Below are 23934 nucleotides of genomic sequence, written 5' to 3' on the forward strand. Positions count from 1 at the left end.
GTTATTAATATACATATTTACGATTTTCAGTTGTTTTCTTTACAAATGCAACATTAACGATCATATCGCGCGCTCGCGATCGCGTTGACTTTAATTTTTTTACTGCTGAAAGAGACCAAAATTCCAAGTGTTTGATATAAATTTAATACCGTCAGACGGACAAAACGTGATGCTATAAGGGTCGTTTTGAAGTACGAAACCCTAATAAGTAAACCAGAATTACGTACTTTCAAAAAATATTAATTCCAACAAATAATAGGATCAAAAGGACACTTTATATGGAAATGAATTATAAAAATATGAAATAATTAAGGTACGTTAAAAATATTATACATGCAGAGCTTAATGGTAAATAAATTACCCTAAATAATAATGCAACATAAACATACATTCATATTGTCTTCACTCCTGCAACAGCTTTCAAAGTATAAACAATATCACATACACAAGATGTGTTTAATAAAACAACTGCAGTAAGCAAAACGAAAGTAAAATCAAAATATCATTACATTTTATATTAATTTAATTCAATTTAAAGTTCAAGAACCAAAACTCACAGAAAACAGTAATATAAATCATCAGAACAAACGTGTAGTAGGAATTAATTAATACTGTTAATAAAATCATTAATCCAATTCGCAATTAATCATATTGCTGGCAATTTAACAGCAGTAAATTAGCTTCGAATGAAAGCGCGGGACGAATGCCACACCGCAATCCGTTTTAATATTTGCAGAAATATGACTGAATAATTCCATCATGAGTTACGCTTCACCGATTTAATTAAACTTAATCAAAACAACGCATGAATTTAATGAAATGGACTAATAAATATAAATCTGTTCATACTTCGCAAACGTAATTAACTTTAACGATACATTGTAAGGAACTATCGACAGTTATGATTTATCTATAAAATGGACGTTAAACATTCCCTTTTGTTCGTAAATGTCAAGGTCCGTGTGGTAGATTTGTAAAAAAAAGCATTGATAATTGAAAACAATACGGCCGCTGTGAACAAAGATCTACAAACAAGGAATAGGGTCAGCAAAACAACCAAGTGTTTCAAATACACGTCAACCTTTCTTGATACTAATAAACAAACCAATATAGTATTCATTAACTCGTATCAAAAATATTAAGGCCATCTGGAACCTAAATGCATCAAGCCGTTTAAATGCATAATAAAAAATCAAAATGATGCATTCTTTAAAGCACATGCTGGCTGTACCGCGTTCTAAAAACAATCATGCTGATTACGAGTAATAAATCAACTGCCTTCTATAACCGAGTTGCTAACTCAACAGATTTTTCGTTTGCATTACAACACATTGAATTATTTGAATAAGTCCTTCAAACGTACGCAAAAGTGCAATCAAACTGCTTTCCATTCTCGAAGCGAACTTAGTGAAAACTGCTCTCAATATTGATTACTCAATTTACATCTAAAGTAAAATATAGCTTTTTCAATAGAAAATGTTCCATTACATTTAATATGCAAACATAGATTACATGGCAACACATAAATGTTAATTTACAAACCAGAGCGACTGCGCATACGACATTCATAATAATCTTTGACAATGAACAGCTCTTACAAGAAGAGATAATTTTTCCTTACATCACCTCGCAAGGCTATATCTAAGATTGGATCGGTGGGTGATCACATGAATTCTTGGGCACACCGCGCAAGTCTTGTAGATGTTATCTAAACATCTTAAATTATTGTCCCGCGATCGGCTACCTTGGCTCTCATCTAGCCTATAATCGCAGAGGTGGATGGAAACTGGATGAGGCAATCGGCAACAGACGGCGTTAAATGCCGATAACTGCCTGTTCAAAACTACAAGTTTGTAAATATGAATCGTGGCGTGAAACACACCAACGTAAAGAATATTGCGTCCGCATTTGATTTTAACAATTTCTTATGACAACTATCTGCATGAATTCATTAAGGGATTGCAATAGGAAGTTAGTTCATTTGCATAATGCGAGTCCCGTTTAATTTTCTTGTAACGTATAACATTTCCTCCATAAATTATGCTATAAGAAACATTGCAAACATAATGTTAGAGATAAACATAAACAGTCTTACTTATAAAAACTTCACAAAGCTATGCTTAGTCAAAACACAAATTTACTCGAATAGCTGTCAGTCAAAATCTGCCATCTTGCCTCTTAATAAGGTTTAAACTAGGAAACCGGTGATGTTTTTGACAGCTATTTAAGCAATTCTTAAACCATTCTTAACGCTCAAACAAGTTTATAAGTAAGACTGAAGATTTTTTAATATATTTGCAAATTCTGTCTACAACATTGAAATATTTATTTTGATAGAAACAAACATCCGAAGATGACATCGCTCTGTGACATCATTTATAAATATAATAACATGTAATTTTTCCGACCATAAACCGGCCGTATCCAAGAAATTTCGCAGCGTATTGCAAATGTGAAGCCCATATTTTGTGGTTTTATTGCTAGCCGCGTTGAAAGCGCGCCGGGCACTCCTACTAATACTCGGCGTAAGGTCAAATTACTAGCTGGGGCTACAAAGCAGAGTGCTTAGGTAGGCGCTACTCAAATTGCTTCAAATAAAAAAATAGGTTTAGTACGGTCAAGTGTTTTCAATCGACTTGTATCGAAGAAGCGTAAACGTTATCTGTTAAAATGGAATTCTCAGCTCGTTTGTTTTGCTCGTTTTGCACACGTCTGTGTATAATGTTTGTGAATGTTGATTCTGAATTGGTTTTGATACTTACTGTTGCATTAGTCATTCATGAACTGCAGTGTGTACGCTTTAACCGATTACATTATAATGGAAGCATAATAATACTTGGAATGCAAAAAAATAATAAGGATACTGGATAAGCATAATGTTTTAGAATCAGTACAAATAAGAGGAATATGCTCACAATTTTACACACATTCTCGCCTTTTTCCCGAAGTGGTAGTTAAAGGCGGAACAGGTACCCACTTTCCGCCGTGTATTCCGACCCATGATGTGATAGGGACGAGACTATCGCCATATCGGGTACAAATTCCAGACTCCTAACTGGTACTGAGTAGAAAACTCTAATATCACTTCGCCCAACCTGGGGATCAAACCGGAGATCTCAGCACTCCAATCGTACCCTAATACAACTACGCTACTGGCACAGTCTCACAATATTCTTATTGAAAACGTCAATATTTCACGCCTTTACCATTTAAATGACAAGACAATCACATTAATTCGAGTGAATCCCATCGGCTACAAATGACGTAATTAGCCAAGCCCATCTGACTTCGACCGGTGTCGAGTCCCGGGTCGTAAAATGTCAAGAGTTGTGGAGGCTCGCGAGGCAAGCGACAGCTAAACGGGCCAATGGACACAAATGGGCGAACACTTTCGTTGAGCCATCACTTTCTGTGAGGCAACTTATGGCCTTCGATGTGTGGAAGTATTTGGGTCGATTTCGGAGAGCAATGCTCCGATGCCGACAAAGTATGTTCATTGCATGCGATGCGGATGGGCATCTTGATTAAGTAATCTGTTTAATGTTTAAATGCTGTTGTATCGACGTAAATAATTATAGGTGTTCAATGTTTTTTCCGTTATGTTAAGTTTGTTTTCCGTTGCGTGAAGTATCTAAGGAAGTGAAGTAAATTGGTGGACTAATTCATATTGCATATGAACATCACTTCCCGTAAGCAGCTAAAGTTCGATTTATACATACGTAAGTATATAAAGGAATATATATAAAGGAGTATATATGCTTTGCTCTGCGGCAGGCACAAGACAGGGTGGAGTGGAAGCAGATCATCAGCGCCATCATTAAGGTTTACCAAAGCGGGCACGACCTTCAGACATGAACAAATCGACATGGAAGATATAAAGGAAATACATTTCCTTACGTTAGAAATGTAAATATTAATAATTATTATAATGCATATTCTCTATTTGTGAATTGTACCTCATTCACTATTTAAAACAACATTTATGATAAAACAATGTCACGGTATAATGCAACCTTAACAAAAATATATTACAACGGGTAGTTACACAAAACATTCATATCATTCTAAAATTAGAAACCTAACCTAACATTAATAATAATCCAATGAAACTAAACAATTCAAACACAATTCGCGCGTGATTACAGACCCCAATAACTTAATACGAACTCTTAACTATCAATTATAGCGAACATAAAGACGATATTTTACAGCGCTGCAGCTAAGCCTAGCTAACGAACGAAATCCAAACAGCACTGTACAAGTCATAAATCTCATAATTCACGTTACTACACAAATAACTCGACCATTTTAGCGAGCACAAGTGCAGTTTGCACGGGGTATTGCAACACGCGCGGGGGTCATGGTGCAACCGACAGCCGAGTCAACGACAGAGCACAAAGCGCTGCAGCCGCTGTAAGCTGTTTGCGAAATGTCGACGCATCCAAATGGTTTTTCTATTTTTTAGAATTCTATTTGGTTTTAAATTTGATTTTTTTTTTAATAAACTAGACTCAAAAATAATATTTGCGGGGTTTTACATGATGACTTCTTACCTATACGCAAATGTTAGAAATTAAAATGAAACTAAAACACCCCAGTTCCCCGTGGCCATGAAGTCTTCGAAAAGTTGGGAGAAAAGTATAATACAAAAAAACCGCGATAAAATCCGATAAAATACTTTATATCAATAAATTTACATGATTTTTCATTAAGTATCTAAAATTTATTTTGCTTATAGATCATTATATCTATTAAATGCTAAGCCTAAAGATTAAAAAAATATTCATAAATAACATATTATAAAAATAATTGCAATTTAATATTATCACAGTAAGTAATTCAAATTACGTTATTTTAAGGCTAAAACATGTTAATCACGTAATCGCTAATATAATCAAAAATAATTATTTTAATTACTTAGTACTAAAAACAACAACAAGAATGCATTTACGACATATATCGACATCAAAGCACACACATATAGGCATACATAGTACATTCAACGAACACAAAATAAAAACCACTTTTAGTTTCAAACAATTTACGTCGGCACATAAATAAATCCGCAAACGCAGCGCTTTGAGGTGTAGAACATTTTACAAGGGATGTGGGCGCGGCGCCCGCGGCGACCTATCTCACTGAACAAATTATAATTTCAAAATCCCCATCGATTTATGTGGACTCTCATCTCTGAAGCTGCTCCATTTTGCCTCTCACGTATTACTATTGTTTCTCGATTGTTACAAATGTTGATTGTTGGCAGGACTGACTAGATTTTGTAGATAGTATTGGGTTATTGGAATATGTATTGTAGAAGAATATTTGTAAAAATGACTTGAAATACTACGGTTCCTAGAAGGTATGTCATAAAACAGCTTGAAAAATTATAGAGTTAAGTAATTTCAAAAAAATAAAATTTACTACTTATATAAAATATGTATTATGATAATGCCAATTGCCGAAAGGGCACGAACATAAAGCAATATGTGAAGGGAACTGATATGTTTGCTAATTAAATATTAAACTCAAATAAAATAGGTTAAATAAAGATCTCAATTAGTATATAATTCTACATCTTAAACGAAGATATTTATAAATATAGCAACGTCATAAGTACTCTGACATTTACCAAAAGAGTATAAAACCATAAAATAAATATCTAGATTCTTCTAGCATTATTTATTTACGATTTCGTTATTTTCGCGCCATTCACGCAACAAAATATCGATGACATGTTCTCGATCGTTCGCGTACAAATCCCATTAATATATAATCGCTTTAACTTTACTTCAAAGAGATCGCGATTTATTCGCATAGTACAGAATTCTTTAAGTAGACAATAAAAAGAAAACATAACCTTCATAACTTGTTATTAACAATATACGCGTTACAAAATCGCATAAAAATAAAGAGATCCCAAGCCCCGAGGTGATCGTGAATCATTGGTAAACATTTAAATATCTTATTATTCGGAAAGGGCGAGTCTAGCGGCGCATGTTTTAATTTTAAGGCTTAAATTTTGTAATTTATGTTTTAAATATAATGCTTTATGAATTTGTAATTCGCTACTTTGACGTAGTATGTTGGGGTAAGTGCAAATGACGGTGATAACCGCCAATTCATAATTATTTCTAATTCTGACATTTGTTAACACGGATATCACATAATTGTTTCTGAAATAAAATTATTTTACAAATTTCGTCGCAATTTTTTATATTATAATTTTTTCCCGACGTTTAAAAGACTTTGCAGAGTTCATGGTCATGGGGGACTGAGGGGTTAGGTCGTCCGAAAAGTCAAAGTTACAACATCTACCTACATTTTACAATTATACATTTTTGTTTCTTTTTTAGCTATGGATAGTCCGATCTGACAACACAGCTTATGCGTTATTTAGATGTTCACAAATCAATAGATACTAAAGTTACAATTATAGAAGCAATCATTTTGAATCAACGGTCTGGCCCCTGATTCTAATTTACCCGAAAATACTAAAATCATACTTTACGTCGTTTAAATCACTATTCGTAACATTTTAAAATAAAGAAACATTAAGTATTCCACATTAAAATGTCGATGCTTGGAACTGGTGGTAGGTACCATACGGAGTTTATACCATGAGGCATTTAATTTTACCCACCGTTCCGTATAGGCATTGTTTAAAACTTGATATAGCGGTATTTAGCTTAATATACGTTGAACTCGATGTAACTCAGTACGGTTTTAATCTGAACCTTATTTATTCGTAAAACTGTATAGAATGCTTTATTCTAGATGTCATTTAGACCACTGGCGAAATCTCTCCGAATGACGGCGAATAAGTATGAGTGTGAATTATGAGTAATAAATACATTGTTAACACTCGTTTTCGAGACTATTCCACTGCACTAGGAAAATATCTAAATCATGGATGAAATATAAAAAAAAAACATATTTTGAATATCGAACAATTTCAATTTCACGTGACTGGTTAATAAAACTGCACATCGGTCTAGTACAATACAATTTCAAAGCATTCATTACAATCAACAATTCCTCAATTGATTAGGTCAAATCTGTCAGAGCTAAATGTATTATTAAATAATATAACAAACGTACTCGTGACTAAGCGCGATCATTAAATAAAATTTAAACCGCCTAACCCCTAGTTAGTTGGCTATTTAAATTCTAATCCATTGGTAACGATAGTTCGTTCTAATTGGTATCATGTTTGCCTTCAGCGGATTCCATCATGACCTCGACGCGGAACTCACCCAACAGAGCACTAAATACACAATAAGCTATGGATTGGCACCAACTGGATGCATTTTAATGGTATTCTTACACCTTAATTCACACTAGTAAAATTGTCTACTTAAGAAACAGTATTTAAATACTAAGAAGTGTTTTCGGTGATATTAACTTCAACAGCTAAAATGACCTCAAAATATCTATAAATATGTAAAATATACATCATATTTTACGTATTCATGAACCAAAACATTAAATTAACCATCACCGTTCGTTTAACAAATTAGTTTAAACTCAACGATGCTAAACAAATGTTTGATCAGCTTAAATTTGAAATACAGTAACGAAGCAAAATAATTCATTCATAATCATCTGACAGGGAATTTAACGTATTCATTTGATAGTTAAATGGGTTATTACAATCTCATTAATATAAATAAGCAGTCGTTGAAATAATCACCATATATTTAGTTTGTAATAAACCACTTGAGTATCTATAAAAATATATTATTGAATATAACGTATCTTCATTGTGTGGACTTATTTGGACATTCTATATTGTCGAAACTATCAATTAACGCAAGAATTTTAACTGAACACAGCATCAAAGGATCGTATCTTAAAGGATTTCCGCATTCCAAGCCGCTAACACGTCGAGCGCACGATCCGTTATTGTTCATTTTATATTTCAGTGATAGTAAAACATCGGTAATCATAAAACTTACGACCAGTTTCTTCATTGTTAGTGACGGTCAAAGTTGTTGTTACTTTTACCTAAACCATATCGTTTGTTACTACTTTTCTGTTATGGCAACTCTTTGGCTTTTACTTTAAGTAAAGAATACGATACGAATTGACAATAAAACAATGCTATTAATTACGAACAATATATCGATAAAATTCTTGATTTATACGCGTACAAAATACTTGTTTAACTGGCAATCCTTTCTCAAGACTCCATTACCGTGTATCAACGATATCTACCTTGGACTGAACGGAATCGAACTTCTGACGCGCTATCGACGCGTCTCTCACATCTTACGACGTAGATAAGTTCCGTCATCGCGCTCTATGGCTTTAAAAGCATTCGTGAACGGCTTATAAATAAAAGCCGATCATCCCTTGACGGCTTATTGGATATATTTATATGAAGCCACGAGATTTACTATTCGGCTTTAAAATTTATGTGTGCGATAAACACTTACAAGGAGATCTATGTATTGTCGCTTAAAAGCCGTCTAGATAACAAGACAAAACGAGGTTAATATTAATTGCGCCATTTATTATTTATGCGCTGTATAAATCATTTGTATTAAAAATATCAAAATGATTTAAAGAACAAAACATGTTCTTCTCATCGAACTTAAAATTATGTTGCGAAGAATTTGATACCTCGGTATTTCAAAATCTTATGACCTAAATAACCCTAAAACTAAATATTTCCACAACATCATAAAAAATCTACAGATAAAAATCTAGCACACTTTTCTATTACGCCAACCTGTTATAAATTAAAAACTTACCTCATGCGTGGTATCGCCTCTGTGTATTCGCTCCTCTGTCTCTCTGACGCGTTCTGTGATGTTCCTCGTGAGGATTTTCTTATCATGACTCTCTCGGACCTTCCCGTCAGGATTGGCGACCACTTTCGAGGAGACCATCACCTTGGCCCCCGCTGGTGCCACTTCCCCGCCAGTAGTCGGAGTGGCTTCCAATTCTGCGAATAATTAACGTAAAACTTTTATTATAGGGAATTTTATTATGAGATTAGTAATCGCCTTTTTTATGTTAATTTAAAATATATCATCCCTCTTTGAAACAATACGACTAATTACATTTTTGGTTAAATTTTGAGTACGGTCGGTAAATAAAATGAAATTGGTTAAACTTATCAAAGTATTTCCCTAAATACTTTATACAAAGAATTACATCTATATATGAATACATGCAAATTTCTGTTTAATTATTTTTTACCTTCAATCCGTGCTCCGACAGCGCCTTCCACCTCATCCGCGACTTCTTCATTTTGTCCGTCGGGCACTCGATGCTGTGAATAATATTAATTTTAATCACACTCACGGTCTATTATAATATATTTTATATCACATCGATTTAATTAGTTCTCCCTGGCCAATGCAATCGGATAAAAATATGATTAGTAAATGTAAAATGAAAGATAATTGTTTGTCTACGGTCTAATAGTGCTAGAGATAGTACCACAGTGTGCAGAAAACCAACGTAAAGTACCAGTTCTCTGTGAAGTTTCATAAAATTATAATGACAGATTTCCCATGGCCCAAACACATCCGTCCCATTCCTTAATCCCCAATTCCTTTAAGGCTGGCAACGCATACATGTAATAAAATATTTTTTATTAATGTGAATATTTATGGGAGCTTTGTGAATAGATCGCCTAAAGATAGCGTTACCCTACTGGCTAATTTTCCGGTTTATAGGTACTACACAAACAATCTTTTCAAACGAAACGATTTGTAGAGCTAAAGATCGCTACAATGTACCTCAGTCTGTTGAAAATTGGTGGTGTGTGTGTCTTCGTTGACGGAGGTGGATATCTTCGGTCCGGAGTCGCTCAGGATGCGCCCATCTTCTAGTATGAGCTCCCGTTTGACTCTCGTGGCGATCTGACGGGTCGTAGTCACTTCGCTCGTCTTGCGTGTGACCCATTCCTCTGAAATTTTTAGTGATATATTTTTGTCCTCAATATCTTAGTATTATAAATGTTTTTATTATTTTATGAGTATGTTCTATGACCTTCCAATATTATACGATAACAAATGTCAAAAACACGAATAGAATATTGAGATTTTTTGTAACCTTTGTTGTGGAAAAACCGGATTATTAGAATAATATATCGTAATTTTAAGAACTAGTAACCACTCCCTCAAATACTATAGAGCTATTTGTTTTATTTATCCAAGTATAACCAAAAGAGCTCATGCAAATCGAATGCCAATATTAGAATTTTACTCCAAAAACCTATTATGGATCCAGGCGGATTTAACTACATAAGAATAGATACTAGTTTCCGGGGAACTACGGCGGAGAAACATTACCTTGGCAATTAGGACTCGGCATAAGGACAAAAAAATACAAACCTTCTTTGGTTGTAGCTATGGTATCCCCCGGCTCAGCCTGGAAAAACAAAAGAAATAATTTATAATTTAATTTTAAGTAAATTGTGTTTAATATCATATTTCATTGAATTCAAATACAAAAACAAAATAAAATGGAAATAATTATTTTAATAGTTTTTAAAATTTAAAACCAATCGCGCAAATTTTATTTCTATGCAGCGCCATCTCTTACCGAGTAGCTTAAACTACTAAAGTCGCACTCATGCTCAGGTAACATCGATTTAAAACGTAATAATACGCGTGGCCGTCGCTTGATGGCGCCATGGTCACTAAGTGTAAATACTGTCACCATAAAAGTACATAAAATTCACGCACTGAAAAATCAGTCCACATTCACTTATTATGTAACATCACTCCTTATTTCTTTAACAAACAATAATTATATTGAAATATAAGAAATCAAAACTAATAACACTTTAATTAAAATAAGTAACTATTTATAATCACGAACCTATTAAATATTACAAATGATGTGTAAAATCTAACACAAAAAATGAAAAAATGTGTGTGCCAACACGCTGTCGATAATCGACTGAAGGAAAATCAAGGTTTAGCTGTAATTTAATTAATGAGCTGTAGATTAACATTTTCTTTTGGCGCACAATGCTGTAGTACCTCGATGAGTATTCAGTTTGTATGCCGCTGTTTCCGCTGGGACCGCACGATTCAATTGAACCTATATATTGATACATTATATATATCAGACGAGCAAATATATAAGGAAAACTAAATACCGTTATAGATAATCCATTCTCGCCATCGATGGTAAGGTAGTGGTAGTTTGTTACACAAACGGCAAAGACTAATAGTTCGGGAAATTCAAGTGGAATCCTCAAACATAAGTTGTATTTAAAAGATAAAAAAATAACTATTGTGTTCGCTGACTCAACGACATGTTTTGGACTGCGAAATATGACAAAAATGTCGATATAAAGTTGGAATGAAGCAAGATAGATTATATTACCTACTACGAGTAATAAAGCAAATAAAGTAATTATCATGTAAATCAACAGAACACCGTTAAATATGTTTTAATCTATCTTAGTTTAATTTATTCTAACTCGAAGTATTTTTAAAACGGTTTTGAACTTAATTATGGCCTGACTTCCTCCGACTATCTCACTACAATAAAGGCAATAGCCCTTTCATGACCATAATTTATCCTTTAATCTGATATTATTAAATAATTACACTACTACTTTATATTGAAAAATGGTACTTGACGGTCAAGCGGCATGTTTGTTTAATTCATCGGCGATTCCCATACAAATGACAAACTAATTGTAACTAAAAATATAGATAACTCCATAATTACAGCATGTAATGAAGAAAATCATAACTAAAACATAGAAATTCATTTATTTTATCTAGTGTAACAATTGGCGGTCTTATCTTTAAGAGCATGTTTGCCAATAATGGGAACGAATTATTTTAATAAAAAAAGTTTTATATACGCTACCATAAAAGATATCGGTATGTACGAGAAGGAAAGTTTTTCCATTTCGGTTTACTCCCCGAGGAAAAATAGAAAAAGGACGTGACGGAACAATATTATTAGCCCTCACTTTATGTAACTTATAATGCAAATTTTATTCCTCTGAGATATAGCATAATTTCTATTTATCCATGTTAACAATATTTATCAATATGTTCAACCTTCGTAGCTAAAACATGTAGGTCGGTTTTAAAGAGAGTCTCAGAATTATCTTCAATTTAAATCAGAAAGACTTAAAACATTACATAGGTTATTTTAGGTGGCCATCTCATTTTCGTGCAACTCTGCACATTTTCGGTTGCAAGTTAAGTTGTAGATAAAGGGTTAGGGACTCGGCCCAGGGGTTGCCCGAAGGTCCCCATCTAAATCCGGCGGCTCTTCGTCGGGCCGTAAGGCAACGGTTAACATAACCGCTCAGTCGCCCGCCAAAAAGCCTGGGTGGTAGTAATAAGGGACTTTCTCCGCGACAACAAAAAATAAATAAATTAGGTGGCCATTTCATAAAGCTATGAAATAACTTACATTACCACACAGCTTTATGCTGAGACGACCACCTGGACATGATATGGACGTGCAGCCGTATAATTTCGTTCCTTTGTATATTTCATAATGCTTGCCCGGCAAAGTTACCCCACCGTACCTGATGGTATGTGGATTTGAGTCCATCAGATCATTTTCCCTCTACAGTCGACACAATCATGCCGGCCTGTAGGACACGGATATACACAGCCTGATCCCGGAATGCGACGCACTTACGTGGGTCGAGTGAGTACACTTAGGTGAGTACCTTGGCGTGTGTTAACACCTTGTGTAAGGTGGCCGTAAACCGGGCCAATAAAATATATAAGTATTCTACCACCAGTAAAATATTCTGTTACCAATAACTCATTCATTAAGCCTTTTCAAACGTTATGTTTTTAATTAAATCAATATAATCTGCTAGAGTATTGTCCACATACGTCAATTTATTAAACATTATTTTAATAAAACATATTAATATCATTGTTATTACATAATTAACTATTCATTGTAGGCAACATAATTCGTGCGGCGACCGCAAATATTTGCGGTTTTACAGCGCGGTGCCGGTTAAATGTTTTAATGAAATTTACAATTGTGACTGCCGTAATGGACAATGCCCAATGGAATTTTAAACATTCTAAATACTTTTGTATCAAATTATTTCGGCTTTATTTATTAAAACGATTTGGTACTATTTGTATTTGTCTATATAAAGTATTTAGACTTATCTCTATCCTGAATTAGTTACTGACTTTATACCCGAGTATTTTATTTACTAGATAAAATATTTTATTAATAAATTCAATAAAACCTTTACATATTAAGATAACCACTCGAAAATTTACAATATGTTTACCTGGTAAAATACGTTTAGTGAAAATAAAATCACAAAGTTAAATGTATTAATTATAATTATTCTAACCTTAATAATAAATTAAATTGACCAATTAAATAAACGGCTTAGTGCCTAATTTAGCACATTTGTTTGCTAATTTATAAATTGACATCGACCAGTCGCAACACTAGTGGTTTAAGTGACAAATTATTATGTTGATTTATAGTGACATGCGCGCGGCGACGTTATCGATGAAGTTCATCGACACACAACCGCACTTCTACAGAATTGACTTTTATTATATTTTACCGTTATGGATCCACCTCATTAATATTACGACAGGATTATCAGATTTTTTTCTATGCAAAATTTAGTCATAAAAATAAATCAAAAAAGTTAAGTTACCACGAGTTAAATAAAAATGACGGAGTAAAATCTATAGTTACGTGGAAATAATGAAATAATGTGTAGCAACCCTAAACAAGATTTGAAACCGGTTATAAAATTACGAATATAAACATGTTTGTTTATGTTTTACATGCTCGACGACTTATCGACAAAACTTGCTTTTAAAGCGTTCGTGTCAAAATGTTCACACATTGCGAGGCTTTCATGCTCCCGCGCCGGTGCAACAGATAAAAAAAAAATATTATAGCGCATTTATTAGTTTTATTGAAGATATTTTGTACTAACGACCTTGATACACCAAATAGTGTTTTCCAATTCACAACAAATAATTAGAAAAATATAACCTTTTATAATTTTATCGTTAAAAGATGTATAGCGGGATAGAAAAATCTCTACTTTTGTACAAAACTTTTTAAAAACAACAAACTGGATACATTAGTAGCGAAGGGTGAAATTTTTCGAAAGGGACCCCAAGACTTCATGTAGATAGTAATTTGCATAAATGCGGTCCGCAAATCATTTTAATTATAATTACATTTTACATAAATTACAAAAGGGAAGCCGGCAAGAATCGAATTATATGGACCCTTCACCATAAGTATACATATGATTAAAAAAAGCGATTTAATTCCCAAACCATATTCAAATACGACTCTATTTATATTATCTTTATATTATAGTTTCTGGAAATACAAAAGTTTACACAATGGCCACTTTTCGGCAAACACTAATAGATTGTGTAAATATTTGTTTTAAACGGTTATCGAACTTTCAAACGGCTTTTACCGACATAAAGACAAAGCCATGATACTAAACAAATATTGGAGTTTCATGGAAGAATGATAAATGGACAATAAAAGTAGACAACTGACAAGTTAACGAACCGTAATCAAAGTGGTAAGACATTACATTAAATAAATCAAATATTGTTGTTAACAGAGACGTTCCCGCCCTCAAGCCCACCACTACAACTCCTGTAAGCCAGGAACAGCAGTGGCACGCATTTTATGACACCGATCAGTGAAGCTTGGCGAGTTCCAGAGAAAACTAATTTGTCATTATCCCGCAAAGATCTTTTGTTATTTATTTTGGCATCAAACAGTCATTATTATACAAACTACGTTATGTTACAATTACAAGTTTAATACAAAAGACCTACAGTGCCGAACAGTAAGTATTTAGATTTAGTACTAAAATAAAAATAAAATAAAAAAGGTAGGGAGGAGTTGAAAATATTAATTTTCCACTACCCTCCATAGCAAAGCAGGAAAGGAAATAATAAACTTAGGAAGCATTTAGCATTTTAACCTCAAGTATAGGGACGTTTACAACTAGGTAAGTTAGTTATAGTAAACGACGATTTTCAATAACACAAAATTGTAATTCGTGGAATGCAATATTTCGTAAGACTTAATATATTGCTTATCCGCTAGCATGCGTGTTTCCTCAAGTTTCTATTTCAATAGTACAATTTGAGTAAACTAAATAAACCAGTTCAATGTATTTGTAAATACATTGACTTGTAAGTTGTAAACAAATTTAAATCGCTTGATTCCAATTAATTCAACCGAATTGAGCAATATTGTACGTTATAGTATAAATGATGTTATTATAACCTACTTGATAGTATCACAATCATCGACCCATTTATTTTATATTTATTTAAACCTATATAAAGACAACGCCAATTTTATTTAACTTGATTCTCGTTTACCTTAATATCCGCATTCTTTAAAACAAACTTCACGCATATAAAATTATTTTTAAACAGATGTAAATGATAAAAATGGACTTTTAAAACTATAAGCTTTTAAGTGACGGAACAAAAACAATTTAAATAAATGCGACAATAAATGTGACAATAGGAATTAACAATGAAGGCATCAGTGTCAGTGTCGGGGCGCGCCCTTGCAGTGGCCACCGCAGCGAGACGAGCCGCAAGGCCGCCCGCCACTTTGTAGATGCGCCCGTTCGCACTGACACTGCATTACTGATCGGGTTTAATGTTTAATTGGACACTATTGTTCTTAATTCAAATATTGTTTATACTGCGCAGATATTTTAGATTCCATTTTTTAAATTTTAAAAGATGATAAAATAAGATTAATAATCTATAATCATAAGTCACAACCCTCACCATGTATTAGTGATAGTGAAAGTTGTGTAGTGGTGGTTTTAGACCAAAAATTGAGAGATATAACGTTGCTAATACTGTTTTGTAGTGGAAAGCGTATGAAATGGTAATTCTGAAGTTCATAATTGGTCGTGCGAAAAATCAAAGTTACAATATCTACGTACATTTTACAAAATTTACCATTTTACTAATCTCTTATTAATCATAACATTCTTTTTCCAGACTACTGTAAATTATTTCCAATAATAAACATCCCTCTATAATTTTTATCACATCAAAGCGCAAAATTACAAAAGTAATTTATCATCAACAATGAAGACATCACTATTTATTTTTAGTCGATTCATCTTATTCATGTAACTCAGGCTTTATCGTTCCGCTGGAGGCTACGAACTATCTCGACTCGGACATACCCGAGTTCCAAACAATGAAGTGTTTAGTTCATATACGTACAATACAATATTTAGACGGACGCTAATGGGGAGTATCGCCTTGTATTTAGGGTTGTCACTCGTGCGTACTAGATTTTTTTTGGGTTGTTAAAATGTCGCCTGTTTGTAGAAAGTCGTTTCTTAGGAATTATCGGAAGTATAAAACGTATTTAAATTGACAGTTTACCGTATTATTGTATAATAATAATTATATATATTTTTTTTGTATTTAAATTATTTATAATTTTTAAATGTGAATAAGATAATAATATAGTATTTGAATATTTAATAAACATGCTACAAACCCAATTTACTATTTGAAGAACAAACTAACACTAATTTATTAAACATTACACCATTTAAAAATAAAATAACGTTTAATTTCGTTATAATCAATACTAACGGAGCTCTTTAGATACTTAACTGAACAAACATAAAAATAACCTGAATGTAAAATCCAATTGTATCATTATATTTTACAAATAAAAATCTATTCAACCAATTTGCGTGCCAACCCTAATGACAAGTATAAGCCACACAATGGGAGCTATCAGGGGCCAATCTCGACATGTTCCAGCCAATGTAATGGAACGGGGGCGGTACATCATAAATATTGACACGACACGCCAATTGACAAGGTCTTTTGTGTTTCTTTAAAGTAATCAATCAACATGCGAGTGACCGGCTCGCCACTTTTTATTGCCAATTGGATTGTATGAAAATGTCATCACTTGATGTGGTTAATGTTGAAAAGCGGCGATAGCTTAGTTGGGTGTGGAACGGAATGCCGAGACGAATGTCCGCAGGTTCGAATCCCAAGGGCACACACCTCTGATTATTCTCAATAATTATGTGTATATTCTTTGTTAATTATTATCGCTTGCGTAAACGATGAAGGAAAACACCGTGAGTAAACCTGCATACCTGAGAAATTCTCTATAGGAATTTCGAGGGTGTGTGAAGTCTACGAATCCGCACTAGCCAGCGTGGTGGACTCACGCCTAACCCTTCTTCGTAGTATAGAGCAGGCCCGTGCCCAGCAGTGGGACAGTGTACAATACAGGACTCATATTATATTAAATATTTTTTATTATAATTGCCGTAATGATTCTCCCAGTTGCTCTTATCTCACGTAGGATAGGTGCGTCACATTTGTACGCATGGTGAAATTATGGTTCGTCTTTGTCGGCGGGTTGCCTAAGCCCCTCTAAGCACTTCAGTCTTGGGCAAATAGTGATAAAAATACCCTCATTTTGCCCGTTCTGGGAATCGACTCGGAACCTCTAGGACTCTTGCTAACTTTGAGTAATTCTCATCAAACCTGAGAATCGGCCCCAGAAACTAGGATACTTGCTAACTTTTAGTAATTTTCATCAAACAAAGATCTTAAACCCGGCAATTTGCTTAGAAACTTAATCGCAAACTATTAATATCATAAAATAATAATATCAGCCTTGTATATGGTCCCATAGCTGTGCACGAGCCTTCTCTACTACTGAGAGGAATTAAGCCTTTGTTCACCACGTTGGCGTGGTGCGCATTGACAGATTTCAGATACCCTCAAAAATCCTTATATAAAACTTCCTAGGTATACAGGTTTCCTGAAGATAATTTCCTTCAACGTTAATCAAGCGATAATCCATAAAGAATACACAGTTATATAACTCTAGAAAAGTTACAGATGAGTGCCCCTGGATTTCGAACCTGCGGACATTTTTCTTAGCAGTTCCACTCGCAACTAGGCAATCGCCGTTCGCATAAACAAATAATATTTTAAAAGTTCTTATGCCAGTTCATTATTTTACAGAAAACAATAGAAAACAAACCATATAAATACGCCTATAAATGCATTACAATGTCCATTAAAACCAATATATTTCTGGCCACGCCTAAAACAAATTGCGTTTACCATTTCACGAACTAAATGACAACGTGATTAGTAATAACGATATCTATTTTGCAAAACGTATTAATGTAATGCAACGTGCAAATGTTAAGTACTTGTTCTCGCCTACGAGTTTGGGAAACCGGATTTAATTTTGTTATAAATAACTACGCTGTGGTCAATAATCACGGGATGGAGTCGTGCAAAATGTTATACCTGGAAAATATATAAACTGTTCAAATATAAATGATGCCGAAGGTCTGATATAAAGGATATTATTACTATGCCTACCATTAAGTACTTATATTTTTAATAAGGAAAAGCTATTGTTACATGATATATGTATTATAATGATTTTTTATATTTCTACGCATATTAGACATTAAAATAAAACTATTTTTCGGATTTTATTGCAGTTTTTTATAATATAATTTTCCCCCGACGCTTCAAAGACTGTCTCCGTGGTCACGGGGTCACGAAGGAAGTCGTATCGTAATACAACTACGTCACTGAGTCAGTTAACATAATTCAAAACAATGGTTAAAAATGTAGTCGTTGACTTTAGCATACAACACAACACAAATTAATGACAATCAAAAAAAATTTAAACTTCATTAATAACCAAAATGTTCTTTAATAAGTTTATCCACAGGAGACGTTGATCCAATTTACAAAATACTAAATAAACTCATAAATAAACGACAAATGTTTTGTACAAAAATTACATGTCCATATTCGCGTGGGAAGCAGGAAACTAATTATTCATACTGTAATACGTCTTTTCCAACCAATGTCGATGAGAAATGAGCTCGTTTAAAGGTCGGGCCATATACAGCTGTACTGCCAAAATACTTGAGCAAAACGATACCTTGACTCTACGCAAAGGTCAGGTAAAAGACACTTAAAAATGTACTTAACCAAGGTTTTATTGCAAATGATCTCATGTTATAAAAAATGTAATTACAGAAGATCATCATAGATTTGAACAATTTTTTGTGGTATTACATTTTAGTATTCAGTTTATCAAGGACAGTATCGTCCTCTAAATTTAGTTTACTAGCTTTTGCTCGTGACTCCGTCCGCAGGGAAAATCTTTCAAGGATAAAACACCTATAGCTCTCTAAAGTATGAAAGAATTTTCAAAATAGGTTTTGTTGTTTCATAGATTAGCCCCTACAAACCAATAAAGTTTTCCTTTTAAAATATTCGTATAACATACGAGTATTTACGTGGAAGACTTCCCATTTTAGGCAAAATTGTTTCAAGAGTATAGTGACCTCAAATTGTGGGTGATGCATATCTCAAGTAGGTCAAAAAATGTCGCAACGACTAAGTTACATTCTAAACCAAAGTTGCTTCAAAGCTACACAGTTTTATATTTTTTTTGTAAACCCAAATAAAAAAAAACGAAATATCTAAAATTCATATTTTTCATTTCACGTTGCATGACCAATAGAAAACAATATTTAACAATTTATTGTTTGTATTTTCCCACGGCTTTAAAACTGACTTTTTTTCTAGGACAAAAAAGTTTAAGGTATAAGTCACCGGACTTATCAAGTATAAACCACTTACCGGACATAATAATTGACCAGCGAAATATGATTTCCGATAAGGAAATGGAATGACGTCACCTCATTAGGCCATTGACAAGAGACCACAGTTCCAATCGTTTCTTTTTGAAATGAAACGAAAGCTTGATTCCTGGGTCAGAGAGTTTCCCTCCCAACACTCACCACTACAACTCCTGTAAGCCAGGATCAGCAGTGGCACGCATTTTATGACACCGAGCAGGAAGCTCGGCGAGTCTCAGGGAAAACTAATTTGTCATTATCCCGCAACGAAATTAATCAAATAAAAAGGTAGGGAGGAGTTGGAAATATTCATTGTCCAATTCCCTTCATAGCAAAGCGGGAGACAAAATAATGAACTAAGAAAGCATTTTGACCGCAAGTATAGGGACGTTTACAACTAAATAAGTTAGTTATAGTAAACGACGATTTTCAATATCACTTTCTGTCGAGTCTTATGGAAAACTAATTTGTCATTATATTGTTTCCCGGGTCAAGCAATCCTTGCGTGCTATTATTGTATGAAAAAGTTAATTTAGTTGTTTAATGGATGTAAAGGGATGAACTAGGTATGCCTCTGCTTACTACTTTGAGGAAAAAAGGTATAAGTATGTTGAATGAATATCATATTATTCTTTTACAATCACGTAGAACAAAATACTATTACCGAATTTGTATCTTAGCATGTCCTAAAATACTATAATGTTCACTCTAAAATATTTTAATTTTTAACTACGACACAGCCTATTCCTGCATTATAACGAATGCAGTTTTAAATACAATACTGTAACATTGTTCAAGAACTCAACACAAGATGCCCCAGATAATCGTATAAGTTAAATAACAAACATTGTCATTCAACGGACATGCGCGCGCATAAGGAACAGTATAACAAAACACCACATATTGCATAAGCAAGTTCTAATTTGTAGTAGAAACTGAGAGTATCGTAAAGTGGCCCATTGACCGACCACCTGACCCTTCTTCGCAAGGCCGTTCACTTTGCTCCGAACTTCGATGCTAAACTGCCAGTTACAATGAATGACGTTTGCAGTAATGAGGATAATGACGCGATTTAATGTTCCTTTTTCTTTTTATGGAACAGAATGCGGTTTATATCGGTATTATTTTATTCTTTAGTAAATTTTGCATCTCTATTTATAGTAATTACCGTCTCCAATCACAATGATTTATGTTTCAGTAATTATGACTGGTGACAGCGGTTGTCCCCGCAAAAGAAAGGTGTTTAAAGCGATGCGCAGACGCTGACAGAATGTTCCTGAGAAACACTGCACTTCAGCAACTATCAGTTTAATTACTAGTGTTTCTCGAATCTTGATAACAAGTCGATTGCATGTACGCTGAGCGTAATACTTTAGCGAAGCTTTAACAAAGAAACTTCAAGCTATTTTCACACTATTCCTACACCGTTTAGCCATAGCAGACAAATCTACGTCACGCCCTTTGTTGAACAAACACTTCAAGCCAATGAACAATGCAATGCATTGTGTACAATAATATTAATAGATTGCTGTTACGTGACCATCGTTCAGAATTGCTTTGTTCTTCGAAAACTTTTGTTACGCATTTCGGTTTCCTTGACTTTATTCAGGATAAAATGCAAATCTTAACAATGCATGCTATGTATGTTAGGTATTTGGAGCTTCGCAATTAAATATAAATGTTTAATAATAAGTGTACTAAAATTTTTACTATATATCGATAGTCCGATGCTCGATCGATATTGGAGGCGTTGTAGAAGAAAAACTCTGTATAATAGTTAAAATAGATACATTATATTTTCATACAATACATGTAGAAGATAATATGTTATAAAATGAACTTGTATCGTAAGTTCATTTTAATTTTTATGAATACGTCAAATTAAAATACGAACAGTTCTACAATATTATAATACGAAACGAACGAACGAATGAATATCGAAAATTATAGTCAAAATTCTCACTTCATCATAGATATTTTATATGACGTGCTTTGCCGATCTTTTTTATATCAAAATTTGTACAATATACAATATATATAATATACTATTATACATATGGATATATGATTTGTTGTAAGTGGACCAGAATGACAGCAGGCCTACCTGCCCACGCATCAAAGAAGGAAGTAACACTTCCTTCGAAAATTCAACGAAATAATCAACTTTATAACACAAAGTCGTTAATTTGCCAATGTCTTTATCATTGATTTATACGCATTATAAACAAAAATCCATAAAAATAAACAGGTACTTCAAAAAACGCGTAAGACATGTAAAAATAATAATTAATACTATCAACAATTGAACACAGAATAAAAAAAATACATAAAAAAGATGATAAACCGCATCTATCAGTTCCATTATGTATACAGACAAACCCTTCCAATATGATATTATAGGAAACAAGAGCAACAATCTTCAAATACGATGATTTTAATGACTAATTTGGCAGAGCACAATACATACATAACATCACGCATTTTATCCCCGAAGGGGTATGCAGAGGCGCAACTAGGGCACCCACTTTTCGCCAAGTATGTTCCGTCCCATGATGTGATAGGGGGCGAGCCTATCGCCATATCGGGCACAAATTCCAGACTCCGGGCTGATACTGAGCAGAAAAACCCAAATATCACTTTGCCCGACCCGGGATTCGAACCCAGGACCTCAGAGCGATATTGTACCGGACATGCAATGCACAATAGCTTAATAATATATTGTACCTTCAAAAACTATTATACGACCAAGCCATGTAACAGAAGGCGGCGCCGGTCGAACGCTCATGGATCGTATTCCGTTCGTGAGTCAGCCGCAAGGCGATCCCCACGGCAAGGTGACTGTACCGATGCCTAAATGTGGCCACAGATTGACTGATCATTTGGGACTTCCTTAGTTCATTCGTTCATTGAATGAATTTCTGTAGCAAGGTGACTGTACTCAGGCTAAATGTGGGCACTGGTTTGCGAAAATTGGGCATAGATTGACTTACCATTTAAGACTACTTTGTTAGTTAGTGTTTCGTTCGATGCCTCGAAAACTTTCGATTTCTACTGGTGAGCTACTTTCTGTACGTTGTACGTTTGACTGTTAATTTGGTCTTTATTTGGAAGGCAAAAGCCACACGTGGATTTCAGTAGGTACGTAAATATTGTGATTAATTTAAGACTTCAATAAGACATCAATAAAGATACAATTAAGTATCTACAAATTCAGAAGCACAGAAATTCAGAATTTTCGAATGAACTTTCAGTATCATCATATCATCAGTTTCAGCATACTGTATTTGCAATTTACCTTTTTTTCTATTGTTAATACACAAACGATTCAATATGCAATTACGAAATGGGCACATCTCATAAATATATATCTAGATCTATAGCGAGTGATGTTTATATAATAACAAATAACAACAAAAGTGCTGTAATTTTTTATTGCTAATTGAACCCAAATTCGAAACCAAAAAGAATTTTTTTTACACTAGTTTAGGAAAATTCCATTTCCTGAACTTTTGACATTTCCGGACATGTGCCCTTTTCGAGATTGCACATCAATTAGTTTTTAGATTTTATACTTTTACAGACTTTTGCTGATTACGTGAGAAATAATTTGACGTATATTCACTATGCACATTTTATGATACGAATACCAAGGTAACGTGTTATGTATAATATACAAACAAACGTGTCGACGTCAAATAATCTGACCTACCAATCTAACTTGGCACAACAACAACTAAATGTTTGACGTAGCGTGACGTTTAATTGATTCATCCGACTCGATATATTTGGTTACGCTTTGACATAAATGGTCGTGTTGATTGCTAATGTGTGTGTCATTAATCGTGATCATAAGTATTTCATCTATTTAATAAAAATATTAGAACCGACTAATTGATAGAAAATGCGCAACCTAATCGATGATTCTAGAATTTAATTTCCATAGAGGTGTTACTCAATGTTAAATTTGTACTATAATGGTTTTTTTAAATCCATCTCAAAGAAACATAAAATAAATAAAAAATTATGATGCTCGTTATAAATGAAATGTATAACAGCGCCATGGTCTATTTATTGTATTGTAAAATAATTATACACTAGCTTTTGGTCGCGAATCCGCCTGCATGAAAAATCAATCAGTTAACTCTGTAATAAGTCATTTTTTACTCCAATTACTTTCGAATTTGTTTTCTTTCAGTTCCATCTAAGATGTCCATTGCTGAACATGAGTCTCTCTTAAACGTTTTCAGACCGAGATCTTGGAAACG

The 23934-nt window shown here is 33.8% G+C and overlaps 1 protein-coding gene across 2 annotated transcripts in view; it reads right to left on the reverse strand.

Annotated features, from left to right (window-relative positions):
* The window catches only part of LOC115456135 (serine/arginine repetitive matrix protein 2), a 127503-nt gene that overhangs the window by 65207 nt on the left and 38362 nt on the right, over positions 1-23934 (reverse strand). Inside the window, exons 2-6 of one of the 2 annotated variants that reach the window (XM_030185046.2) lie at positions 10558-10748; positions 10347-10383; positions 9750-9919; positions 9205-9277; positions 8754-8947 (exon numbers count right to left, since the gene is read on the reverse strand). In XM_030185046.2, coding sequence (XP_030040906.1) covers positions 8754-8947; positions 9205-9277; positions 9750-9919; positions 10347-10383; positions 10558-10677 — 594 coding nt within the window. In that variant the 5' untranslated portion in view covers positions 10678-10748. The remainder of the gene's footprint in view (positions 1-8753; positions 8948-9204; positions 9278-9749; positions 9920-10346; positions 10384-10557; positions 10749-23934) is intronic. The other variant, XM_030185048.1, reaches the window with a different exon arrangement.

Source organism: Manduca sexta, chromosome 14 (genome assembly GCF_014839805.1).
Source record: "Manduca sexta isolate Smith_Timp_Sample1 chromosome 14, JHU_Msex_v1.0, whole genome shotgun sequence".
NCBI classification, from domain to species: domain Eukaryota; kingdom Metazoa; phylum Arthropoda; class Insecta; order Lepidoptera; family Sphingidae; genus Manduca; species Manduca sexta.